Source organism: Squalius cephalus (genome assembly GCF_949319135.1).
Source record: "Squalius cephalus genome assembly, chromosome: 16".
In the NCBI taxonomy this organism is placed as follows: domain Eukaryota; kingdom Metazoa; phylum Chordata; class Actinopteri; order Cypriniformes; family Leuciscidae; genus Squalius; species Squalius cephalus.
Window position 1 is genome coordinate 31,345,576 of NC_137137.1, and position 13,902 is coordinate 31,359,477.

At 39.3% G+C, this 13,902-nt stretch overlaps 1 protein-coding gene across 1 annotated transcript in view; it reads left to right on the forward strand.

Moving 5' to 3' along the window:
* Positions 1 to 1,547: 1,547 nt before the first annotated feature.
* The window catches only part of bmp1a (bone morphogenetic protein 1a), a 90,435-nt gene continuing 78,080 nt past the window's right edge, over positions 1,548 to 13,902 (forward strand). The window contains exon 1 of the mRNA XM_079897611.1: positions 1,548 to 1,757. Within this exon, the coding sequence (XP_079753737.1) occupies positions 1,613 to 1,757 (145 nt within the window). The 5' untranslated portion in view covers positions 1,548 to 1,612. The remainder of the gene's footprint in view (positions 1,758 to 13,902) is intronic.

Here is a 13,902-nt window from a genome sequence, read left to right on the forward strand (position 1 = left end):
GTCTTGATGATCCACCCGGAAAAATAAAATCCTCCACTATACCTTCAAGCAAAAAGAAAACTTAAATGAATACTCATGTGACGCTCTGCCAGCTTTCTATGTGCCTGCTTCAGGTGTGTGCGATCTGAAAACCATTGAAGTTTAAACTGTTATGCCTTTAAGATGCATGCAAAAAATAACTTTTATGATGATGAAAAACTGCAATGCCACTTGAGAGTGATCTCAATAGAGATAATAATCAAAACCAAACCGATGTTTTGTTCGTTTTGGCAGAGTTTCTGAGGCACAAGCTGTAAAGGCACAGCAATATTCTGAAGCAGCAGCTCATTTGCATTTAAAGATACATGCACCAAAACAGTAGCCTGGAAATCCAGACCTAAATCTAAAAGATTAATGGTCTGACGTCGACTAATGAAAATCGGCCAGCTCGAGGGGTGGCACCAAGCATGGCACAAAGCCATTTCAAACAACTGGTGTTCATCTATAGCCATCTTGCAATGTTTACTAATGACTTCGGTCACAGCGCTGTCGTCATCTGTTTAGCTCGCCTCTGGCCCGCCTATATCAGATAACCCGATTTGATTGGTGCAGCTCGGATACAAGGGCATATTTAATGAGCATCATTACTCCACACCGGAGTAAGTCGCTGAGCAAATTCAACTTGTGCTCTCGCGAGAACTCTGGATTACCAGGGTACCAAAACAGCATGTTTTTGCTTCAACTCAAAAATGGGCATTTACAACACGGTGGGGCCTATAATTACCGCTGTTGATTAATAACATCTAACATAAAAAATTGTGTTAACATAATATGTGTGTATATATGTATTATTATATTTATATATACGTGTGTGTGTGTTTGTGTACATACTACCCACACACACACACATGTGTGTGTGTGTGTGTGTGTGTGTGTGTGAATACACAGACGCACACGCATACATATACTATAACACACACCCATACAAACACAAACTTTTATGTTAGATGCGATTAATCGTGATTTATTGATTTGACAAAACCAGGTATAATAAATGATCTGTGGAGTATTTTGAGCTGACACTTCAGACACATTCTGGGGACACCTGAGACTTATATTAGGCTACATCTTGTAAAAGGGGTAAAGTATTATTCATTTGGATGGCATATATAGGCAACACAGTGCACTCACAGCAAACAGAGAGCTCTCAGAGAACAAAATACAGACACATACGCAGTTAACGGAAACAACTCAACACACACAAAGAACAACATACACAGGGAAGCTGCATACACACACACACTGGAAACGCAACATCATAGAGCAACGTATACACCTGGAACTCGGCACACAGAGGCATGTCACAAACCAGTGTGAGAAACACTAACACCTCTCTCCTGCAAAGTTTGTAACCTATGCACTGGCACACAGCCCAGCTGCACAAATCACTTCACCGCTATGGGAACACAATGTGTGTGTGTGTGTGTGCGTGCGTGCGTGTGTGTGTGGAGGCAGAGCCGCGCTTAAACCCGCCCTCGAGAGAGATCTCATTTCCCCTAAAACCTCCCATTTTTCCTCCGCCGATGATCTGTCTCGCCTGTACCTCTCTCTATCCTGCTCCACTAGCCCGGTCATGGAGCTCGCAGCGAGGTGTGTGTTCCTGCTCTCCAGCTTCGCCGCGCTCGCAGCGCTCGATCTGGACGCGATTGAGCCCGGCTTCTATGTGGAGACCAGCAGCCCATCAGATGTGATCGACTATAAAGATCCCTGCAAAGCTGGTGAGCACGAAAGACATTTGTTTACACTGCTTTGATAGATGCAAGCTTTCGCGCAAGCCACGTAATGCTGCTGTGAGACTGTGCGAACTATAAACTGGAGATGACAGCGGAGCCGCGCAAAATAAACACGCGATCCACGGCGTCACTAAACGCACAAATACTTTGCGCAAAGTGTACTAGTTGTTGACACAACGGTGTCTTAAAGATTACGCGATGTTTTGACATCCAACACGAAACTTTATACCTGGAGGTGTTTTCTTTTGTCAGATCACAGCCGAAAAGTTTTTCTTCGTTTTTTTCTTCGTTTTTTTGTTTTTGTTTTGTTTACAAGAAGTTTCGAGCAAGTTTGAATTTGCGAACGGTTTAATTTCAATATTGACATTGTGTAAATTTTAATACACGTGCAATAAAAAAGTATTTGCGAAACTTCTCATTGGGATTTTGGGATGGTTTGCAACAAAGTTGCAGATTGGGTTGCTATAGCTATATATCTTTATATATCTATATTTATTATTCCCGAGATAGTGTTCATCGTTTTAGTGTTGGAACATCCCCCCCTTTGCCATGTCACTCTGTTGAATGACGTAGTGACCGGCCGGCTCGATTTTCCTGCACAAGGTGAACTACGTCATCAATCACAATAGTTACCCTATGACGTAGGGGGATCTTTTTATTTTTTACCCATTGCTACCACTAAACTAAGAGTTAATACTGCATACTTTTTTAAATATGTGAAACTGAGTAGTATTCTACATTGCTGTCACATGACCTTATTACATGCCTGTTTAATTCAGTAAGTGGCACCCTGTTGTCATAAATTTGGTTATATGTTGTATTTGTAAATGTGAAAGAAAAAAAAATGTTGGTAGACAAATGATTTGAGGTAAATAAATGTAAAAATCATGGTCAATTTGTTACTCAACTGAAAAATATGCACACATACACTGCAAATATAGTAAGTGCAGTAGCTGTAGGCTATATCTTGCACGCAACCAAATTTAGGCTATAAAAAGTGCTTTGCCTGATGTCCCTAATTTCATGGCTAGACCAGACTTGTACTGTATACCCACATATTTCTGAGGATAACTTTATCTTGACCTAAAATCAACCAATTATGTTTGATATAATTACGGTTTAGTAGCTCTAGGGAAGTAATTAATTCTTTGGGTCCCAAGAGAAGCAATGACTATTTTCACATGTCCTGTTGTCAGGGCAAGTGCCCTTATTTTGTTGTTAGCCAAAAAGAGGTTATTGAGTTTCACAGCTGAAAATGTTTACTAGGAAGGAATGGAAGGGCAAAACTTTCAGCATCTGACTAGTGCTTGAAATTTCTCTGGATTCTTAAAGGTGCCTCCCTCAACTTTATGTTTAGGTGACAAGTGTTCATTTTTTTATGGTAAAGTACTTTCTCCAATCCCAGATTAATATTCAGAGACCGCTTTAAGTAATCCATTGCTTGGTTGATTTCACTTAAAGGATTAGTTCACCCAAAAATGAAAATTCTGTCATTAATAAACTCGCCCTCATGTCGTTCCAAACCCGTAAGACTATCGTTCATCTTCAAAACACAAATGAACATCTTTTTAATGAAATCTGAGAGATTTCTGTCCCTCCATTGACAGCTACGCAACTACCACTTTGACGCTTCAAAAGGTTCATAAAAAGGTCGTAAAGCTAATCCTTTTGAATTGAGCGGTTTAGTCAATTTTCTGAAGAGACTTGATCGCTTTATATGATGAACAGATTTAATTTTTCGGCTTTTATGCACATATAAACATTCAACAACTCACACATCAGTTGTGGTAAACGGAAGATCAAGCATGTTCGTTTGACGTGCGAGAACCAATGAGGTTTGTTCTTGCGAGTCAAGCAAGTTCAGTTGAGCTTCTGTTTATGTTCGCTGATCAATGTTAATATGTGAATAAAAGCCTAAATTAAATATGTTCATCATATTAAGCGATCAAGTCTCTTCAGAAAATTTGAAATTCAAAAGGATTAGTTTTACGATCTCTTTATGAACTTTTTGAAGCATCAAAGTGGTAGTTGCATAGCTGTCAATGGAGGGACAGATTTCATCAAAAAGATCTTCATTTGGGTTCAGAAGATGAACGAAAGTCTTAAGGGTTTGGAACCGACGTGAGGGTGAGTAATTATTGACAGAATTTTCATTTTTGGGTGAACTATCCCTTTAAAAGTGTAGATAAACACCGTGACTCTGTGGCCCTATAAAAACATTGCTGTTTGTTTGAGCACCCTGACCCTCAACAGAGCAAAAGTGGCTCAACCAACGGTCGAGATTGGGGCAGCATTATCTCTTTAGCAAACCAATGACAGACGAGGAGAGTTTTCTGAGAAACCAGTTTGTTTTTGCTCTTCCGTGACAGTAGAATTTGAGAGCAGTGATCAATAACTAAAGATTTTAGGTGGTTGTCTGTCCATACAGGTTTGGAACAACATGAGAGCGAGTAAATGATCATTTTCATTTATAGGTTGAACTATCACTTTAAGAGAACATGCGTAGATCTGCAACTGATCTGCTATGAAATTAAAGGAACAGAACTTTAATTTAGCTTTAGGTTTCTACAGAACATTGACTGTAATCTTCAGCTTGTGGTGGGATGTTGTGGATTTCCTTTGTTTTTCCACCTGCAGGATGACTTTTCACTGGTTTTTACGCTGTTGAGTGGATGGATTGAGTCCAGATTTCTTAAAGCTCACACAGGGGTCACTCCGGAGACGTGTAAAACCTCAGAGATCTTGGTCTCTATTAACTTGTCTGCTACTCCTCTCCACCTCCTTCCTAACTCCCTCTCTTTCATCTTCCTCTTTTTCACTCTTTCAGGCCTAGCTTTTTTCCTTGTCCTCATTTGCAGCTGAATGGGGTCCTTGGCTGTTCATTTTTACATTTTCACCCCTCTGAGAGACAGACAAGTGGCTATAGGACAATAACGCAGCCCACCAGCTGAAATTGGTATTCCAGGCAGATTAGGCTGGTTGACCCGCAAAGGCTCAGGGGGCCGTCGATCTCATACTAGGATTAACTTCCCAGATTGTTCTGTCACTCTGTGATTCAGGCTCTCCAGCGACGTTAAGCCAAAGCCATTCTGTTTTGGTGTGTGACTCCTCGCTATCGCATTTCATGCATCATTCGAGTTAGCTTAGCTAAGAGAACTGGCTATATTTTGGCTTTCTCTACATATTTGTGTTTGTTTGTTCGGTAAATGAGCTTTTCGTAAAAAAGGAAGCCATGTATTTACACTGGATGTTGTGAGTCAGAGTTCAGTGGCCGTTATGACGCGAAACACCAATTATCCGTTCGTTCACAGCTGTTCGTCTCCTTTTTTATAAACATGTTTTCGCAGTTTAATGGTTTGGTCATCACAATCTCCGAACAAACAGATTTTGCAAGGCCAGTGTGGAGGTGATGCCCTTCATTTTTGTCTGTGAAACTTCCTCAGAACATTGGTTTTGGCTGATCTGGAAAGAGTATTGGCCAATCTTTCATTACCCCTAATACCTTAACTATGATGTCAATACCCATAGTGCCTTGCTCTCTGACCTGATTGGACTGTTAAACATGTCTATAACTTTAGAGAGCGCTCGCCTCTCTAAACAACACACCCTTCATCCCTCTCAGATCTAAGTGGTAGAAGAGGACGGGGTTTGGGATTGGTTCTGGATGGGGCCCAAATGGCCCAGCTGGAGCAGAGATTATGTGAGACGAGAGGTCTGCGTTTACGAGAGAGGAGTAGGAACACAGATGTAATGTGCCTTGTTTACACTTCATCCAAAGAGAACGTTCATGGTAGAACGTTCATGACGCTAAAATATATCTGATCTGAATTACATTACATTCACACCAGCAAAATGTGTTATTCGTTTATAAATCTGTCTTTTAAGGGAAATATTCAAATGAATTGATTGCAAATATTTGAGGCATAGTAAAAAATATAAAATGATCACCCTCAATTCATTTAAAAATGTTTGACTTTCTTCTGTGGAATACAAGAGAAGATATTTTGAAGAACTGTTTTTTGTCAACACAATGAAAGTCAATGGGGTCCAAAACAAGGAGGCCTTTTTAAAAAAAATCTTCTTTTGATGTTCCACTGAAGAAAGTCAAACCGATTTGGAACATGCAGGGTGAGTGATAGATTTTTCTTTTTTGGGTAAACTATCCCGATAAAAATGGGGCATACTTAGTTTTTTCGCTTGCCGTTATATCTCATATGCACAGTCTAGCACTGAAGTCTTCAAAATTTTCTCAAACTATCCAAAGCTGTGAGTGTTGCCACGAATTGGTGCAATAAAAAAATTTAGTGCACTTTCGGCTTTAAAGTCAGGAAAACTATTTTCTAAATGGGTGTTATATCATGAACACTCATCCGTGTCAATATTTTTAAAATGTCAAAACTGGACGTTCCCGTGAAAATGACAGACTTCTCTCTGGTGGCGGCACGCATGATTCTCCAATCATTTAATCTGCTTAAACCCGGCCCTTCAAGCTTACCTGGGGCACGTTCAAGTTCAAAACGGTGCGCAACGTTTTGCTACGGTTTCCGGGTTGAACGTCATGTTTCCTGGAAACGGTGTGCACCGGTGTGCAACGGGGTTTGAGATACGTTTTCTCTTGTTTGGTGGGTGTGTCAGAACTGCAGTCCAATCAGCAGCAACATGCATATAAAGCACGTGGTATTAAAGTGAACTCGCACAATGGGTTCAAGGAAAGTAATTTACAAATGTGTTCGATGCAGCTCGGTATACGCAACAACTGAGGATAATAGAAGACATGTTTGTCGTAAGTTTTATTGTAAAAATATAGGATATCAACATAATGATGTAGTTGTTTATATTTTTAGCTTAATTGCAAGTGTATGACATTTGGTATAGAAATAAACAATGGTAATTAAGTGCTTTTCCAAAAAATGAGAAAGAAAATACAGGGTATTAAAACAGAATGAACTACAAATAAAGTCAGTATGTGAGGCTAAATAGATGTGTTTTAGTCTGAATTAAGTAAGACGTGTGCTTCCATTTCAGTTTCAGCAATCCCTTCACTCGATTGGGATGTTCTCTTTTGTTCTGGGCGGCAAGTGCAGTAACTGTAACATCGGGCATATTTTGTAGTATTAAACACATATTTACACAACGACTTCATCAGGCTCCGAAAATTCTTCACAAAGAACACAAAGAATGGCCTTCTCAGCTGCCATAGTTGCAACTCTTGCGTCATCAGAACAGTGTGTTCAACGCATCACCGTTTCTGTTTAGAAAACGTTGTGCAACGTTTTGTCGGGCTGAACGCAGCCCTGCTTTCACTTGTATCCACTTTGAGTGCCACACCTGCATCTCAACATCCAATCAACAACTGATGCACAGAACCAAGTCCCCGCCCTACACTTTTTCCTTGTCGATATTCCATTTCGATTGAATGTGCATTCACTATATGGAAAAAAAGATCTGTTGCTACTCCTGTGTCATGGCGACTTTTACACTCACTGTGAGGCAAGATCATCATGTCTAATGACTTAAAGTTAGGCCTTTTCCTCACATCATTTTTTTTATAGGACTTAAAGGGTTAGTTTACCCAAAATTGATAATCCTGACATAATTTTCTCACCCTCGTGTTCCAAACCCGTAAGACTTTTGTTCATCTTCGAAACACAATCCATATGAATTGAGTGGTTTAGTCCAAATTCTCTGAAGAGACTCAATCGCTTTATATGATGAACAGATTGAATTTAGGCTTTTATTCACATATTAACATTGATCAGTGAACATATACAGAAGCTCAACCAAACCTGCTTGATGCGTGAGAATGAACCTCATTGGTTGATGCAGAAGCTCAAAGATGCTGCGTAACACGAGAATGAACCTCATTGGTTCTCGCACATCAAGCAAACATGCTTGAGCTTCCGTTCACCGCAACTGATATGTGCATTGATGAATATGTGAATAAAAGCCTAAATTAAATTTGTTCATCATATAAAGCGATCAAGTCTCTTCAGAAAATGTGAACTAAACCACTCAATTCAAATGGATTAGTTTTACGATCTCTTTATGAACTTTTTGGACCGATTTTTTATTTTTAGGTGAACTATCCCTTTAACTTATAATTTCCATGAAATACACCAGACAACAAATATACACAGAGGCCGCAAAGCTCTGACTGCTAGCTTGCACTCATCTGTAGCTCTCACATGGCAAATGTTGATCTCCGTCTCTTTCCCCAGCGTGGTTTTAATAAAGCACTCTTTGACCTGATTCCCTGTTGCACCACTCACCAAGAAATGTGGCGGTGCTTGAATTCCTTCTCTTCGCGTCTTCAGAGTCTGTCTCATAGCTCGGCGCGGAAAACCACAAGCACAGACAGTTCAGCTGGAGCCGCTGGCCGAGCGCAGAGACTGTCATACATGCACAGCTGGTGACATCATACACTCCCATGGTTCATTTTTCTGTGGGGAGGATTGGTGGTTATTTAATGACTTTTCAAGTGATTCCGCATAATTCCAAAGAATTTCACAGTCAGAATCTGTTGGAAAAATGAGTGAAATGTAGTAGTTTTAGGCACGTTTGTGGAATAGTGTTTAAACCATCTTACTATATCTCATTCATGGTGATGTAATATTTTCAATGTCAAAATTCTCTCTCTTATACTGATTATGCACAGCTTTAAGTAAGCAACTGGTAAGACACCTGTAGCTCTCTGTTGTTATTAAAACATTGCGCTGTTTGTTTGAGCATCCCGACCAGCCCAGCATAGCAACAACTGGCTCAACCAATGACGTGGAATTGGAGGCGGGGCTATTTTGTTGGCTAACCAATTGTGTTTGGCAATGCAAGTGGCATAGAAACACACTTCCTTGAATATTCCATGTTCAAGAATGTTAGATTTACATTTAAAAACTACAAAAAACATTACTATTTCTGTTAAAAAGTGTATTATTCAAATTGTAAAGTTTAAGGGTTTTAGGCGTTACATTGTCATGGCAGCCAAACTGTAAAACTGGATAGAAAGGAGAGAATTAAGAAAATATATAATGCTGTTGATTGAGCTTAACTGTTGAACCTGGAATATTCCCTCAAGTAAAATGATTTTTGATCCATGCTGCTTCTTTTGCTTGTGCTTTGTGATGATGATTTAAAAAAAAAAAAAAAAAACGCTAAAACACTGGGTCTTAAAGATTAGATCGTCCCTCCCAATGGATGTGGCCAAAGTGTTTATGCATGCTTCAATTTTCTCACATATTTCATACTGTGTCACTTGTTGGGGACAGGCCAGCGAATCTGCCATTAGACCTCTAAAATCAGTATATAAGCAAGCTTTAAAAATCTTTGATAAAAAGCCATTTCGATACCACCATTGTAAGATTCTAGAGAAACACAATCTATTGAGTTTTGAAAACTTTATACTCTTTTCTAACTTGACTCTAGTGTATAAGATTCTACATGGCCTTGCCCCTGCATGCTTATTGGTTTATGTTCACACTCGTTCTGCGATTTCTGTCAAATCTACTAGAATAGCGTCTATTTTTGACTGTAACATACCTTATTGCCGCTCGACTTTTAAACAATCTGCTTTTTCTTTTAAAGCAACCACACAGTGGAATGCACTAACAGATGGTATAAAAAGCTGCAGTTCCATTAAGAGTTTTAAATCCGAATTGAAAGTTTCTCTGAAAAACAATCAAATTTGTACTCACTTACATTGATGTGCTACTGTCAAATTGTGTTTTTTGTATCTTGTGTGTGTGTTTTTTCATATGTTTTATTTTTTTATTTTTTTTATTTTTTATTTTTTTTTTGTACTGGAGGTGGGGGAGTGTTATTTGTATGGACTGCAGATGTAAATTAGCCTGCGGCTAACTCTGGTACAATGCATCAAATGTCAACATTTATGTTAGAAATTGTACATGGTCCTTAATAAAAAAAATAATAATAAATAATAATAAAGGGATAGTTAACCCAAACATTAAAATTAGCCCATGATTTACTCACCCTCAAGCCATCCTAGGTGCATATGACATTCTTCTTTCAGACGAATACAATCAGAGTTATATTAAAAAATGTCCTGGCTCTTCCAAGCTTTATAATGGCAGTGAATGGGTTAATAAAGGCCTTCTGAAGTGAAGCGATGCGTTTGTGTAAGAAAAATATCCATATTTAAAACTTTATCGTCTAATATAACTAGCTTCCGGCAGACGGCCATACGCAATGATTTTTACGAAAGAATTTTTCACGCCATTTTACGGCAAAATAGTAACCCTTGAAATTGACGCACAACGTAATGACAAACGCTGTTGCCCAGCCCTGTTTGTTTTGAACCGCGAGAGGCGTCAAAGCTTACGATACTCTTACATCCTACGTCATACATCGTCAAGGGTTATTCTTTTGGCGTAAGTCGACTTGCGTAGGCCGTGAGTAAATCATGGGCTAATTTTCATTTTTGGGTGAACTATCCCGTTAATTATGGCTTTTACAGGACATAGTGACAAATGCACATGACCTGACTGTTAGGAAATTCTCTCTCAGTATTATAGGAATCTCTGGAACTTGAAAAGTGAAGTTGTCTGCTTAAAAATATAAGGCTGTATTTCTAACCTGAAAACCCTCCCGGGAACTTTTGGAGCATTCATCTAGATAAACTCTCCCGTTTATGGAATGAAAAATGAATGAGAAGCAGTCACGCACAATTACTGTACGCCTCTCTGACTGCAGTGTCTTTTTCCTAGAGGGATTGGAGAGCTGTGTGTGTTGCGTAACATTTGTCTGTCAACATTATTTCCATAATCCGACCTCAGGACAACAAATGAGAAAGTTTAATTTGTAAGACCTTTCCCATAAGCTTCAGGATTCACCCAAACTCTCTTAATGCTGTTGTTTCCTGTCTGCCCTAATTGGTTCACTGAACCTGCCAAGACTGGTGTGCAATGGACATTTATAACAGTAACCGAGCCAAAGATTTCCTCTCTTTCCTCCCCCGCTTGCCCTCTGGGTGAGGATCACAGAAAATGAGGGCTAGATATAGGAGATTGAGATGAGATGAGGTGAGTGTGCCTGCAGACTGTAGGTCATTCAGTGCATGCCAGCATGGCCCAGTCCTGTGGGTTTCTGCGTCTGTCTGCCAGCTGATGTGACTGTGGCACATTCAGACCCCTCTGGCAGCTAAACCGTGAACCATACATCACCCTTCTGCACCTCTGAACCCTGACTACATCATCTCAGACTATAGTTTGAATTAATCCCATTGCATTACAGTACAGAATGGCTCTTTCACCATTGTCCTGAACATTGTATAAGCATTCATTTCATGTGTCAATGAACGGAAGAGTGGCTCTCGGGAGCGTGCAACCCTCACATCCTTTGGATTTTCCCTGCAAACTCATTCCGAGTCCTTCACATAAAAATCAGTCTACAGGATAGACAACCTAGGAAGTCTGGGAAGGTCTCGTTTTTTAAGTTTGGTCACAAGCTGTTTACACATTAGCTTCGTTTCCATCCGAAGTTGCGAATTTAACTTATGCGCAAAGTGGAATATCGCATGAAACATTTGCGAATAAAGCACAGAATAAGAACGAAATCGTCACTTCCTGATTAACTGGCACTAAATATCACTAAGAAAAGTTGGAGAAGCCACTGTATGTTGCGTCTCAGAGCGCGCAAACGAAACGCATAAATGTTATCTTGTTTTCGGAGGCGGTATATGGAAGCTTGTTTCCGCCACGAGAGAGAGGAAGAGAGAGGAAGAGATAGATAGATGAATGCCTCAGTTTGCTCTGTTGTAAGGTTGTGCAATATAATGTAATATACAGTGTGACAGGCTATAATCTCTTGTCACACTACTGTCTTTTTTTGGAAAAAGTAGCTTGGCTTGCTAACAAATATGTAGGGATATTTAAGGGATATTTGAACAATTTTTTTTAATTCTGTCATCATTTACTTGCCCTCATGTTAGTCACTTTCTTTCTTCCTTAGACGTCCTTACGAGTGTGTGTGACACTGTTTTTAGATTTTAGTTTTAACCCTCCAGTGATGCTAGCATGACTGTTTCAAAGCCAGCTGAATGTTAGCACACAGCTTGAGTTTGTACATTTGACTCAGATAAGAGAAGGTCAAGAGAGGTAAGAACATGGAACAATCATGCGGAGGAGGAGGAAGAGGAGGACATCTGGTTTTCATACATCTGCCATTTCTAAGAACCTGTATATGTTGTGATACTGTGCTTTTAAGCCAAGGAGCAGCTTCCTGTTTCTTTTTCTCTTGTCCCAAGATGGGATATATAAGCTATGCTACTTTCTGCTGAATGAGTTATAACAATCTAAATCCATTGCCCTGCAGCAAAAACTCCTCTGCCAAGTACAGTGAACTCCAAAAGTCTTTGAAAATGCACTCTTTTCTAATTTAATGTTTTTAATTTAAAGTCAAGAATATGTGCAGTGCAGAATCTGAAATATTTCTCATTCATTTAACATCCATAAGGTGTTAAGTTCTTTGAATTCTTTGAATAATTCTAGAAAATTGCGTTTATTCCAGGTTTAAGCTAGTGCTGGCAAATTGTTTAATTGCGATTAATCTCATCTAACATAAAAGTTTGTTTATATATTCATACATACACACACACACACACACACTATATAAACACAAACTTTTATGTTAGATTAATTGATTTGACAGCACTAGTTTAAACATATATATTTTAAATGTTTGTTGTAGTATATATTTTATTATAGTGTTTTTTTTTTTCTAATATACATTTTTGAGTCATGAATAATATTATCATTTTCTTGAACTTATACCATTTGAGATAATAATTAGCATTGTACCAGCGTTTTTATATCACGGGAAACATAAATCTAGTCTGGCTGGTAGTGTATTTAGCGTATTAATTGGCCAATAAACACTCACTCTTCCAATTTTCTTCTAAAGCAAATGAGTAGAGAATATGAAAAAAAGAGAGAAACTTCCATCTCAAGATGCTCATCACATAATTCACCATGTACGAGCCTGTTCGCCACCTCCGGCCTTGCACTCCATTTGTTCAAGTTCCATTTGCTGAGAAAGATCCAACAAACAACATGAGCCCTGTAGATGTCTTCAGCATGTGTGTGTATACAGAGCGCGAGAGCATGTACGGATGTTTATATGTGTGTGAAGAGTGCTTTGTGAGTCGTACTGATGTGAGCAGGCAGTGAGTGATGAAGTGATTTGAAGAGTGAGGCATGTTTTCCTCTGGGAAGTGTTTAAGCAGACTTGAGAGCGTTGTGGGTGTTAAATGTGCGGTAAGCAGATTTCATTGTGTGTTTATTGGCATTCTGTAACACTGGGCCACAGGTCAACTTTTATTTCGGTTTCGACAAATTCCAGCACTCGGCCCGAGCTTTATGCTTGAGAAATGTTTTGTTCATGTCAGGGAGATATCTTCCCACACATCTATGCCGTACATGTAAACATTACAGTACGCTACCGTTGTAGTCTACACTAATGTGCCCTTCATTTCTACAGGTTCTACTATTAGGATCTGCACAGTGTTGTAGAGTAGCTAACTAACTAGAAGTAGTGATTAGTACCATCTTAAACACACTTTTACTAGCATGACAATAGTTCAGCTGTTTAAGGGCTGTGACACACCAAGCTGCTGTTGGTGAGCGTGTTTTGGGTTAGTTTTTGCGCTGTGACTCACACTCTGGTCGGCGTTAGTTTGCCCGACTCAGCATGTTGAATCGGCGTCAGGGCCGTCAGTGAGAGAAATCACTCTGTTCAGTTTAGCGAGCGAAACTGAAGCTGTCAAATGCACAACTCATAATTTAAATGAGTAAAATCAGCTTGTAGCTAGGCTAGCTACAGTTTCAAAGTAGCTTCCCACACAAGTTTTTTTAAATATATTATATAGTTAAATTATACATTTGAAAAGTTATTGCCCCTCAAACAATTTTTTAGGGTTTTTAAGCATTTAGCAACACTACAACGCGCTAACAACATAAAATGCGCAACTTTGAACTTGCGTAACTTCGAAACTGTAGCTAGCCAAGCTACAAGCACATTTTACAAAGTAACCTCCCACACATTTAAAAAAAAAAATCAATTATATAGATAAGATATTGCCCCTTAAACAGCTTCACTCTAGTTAGCACAAGTTGCAAACCGC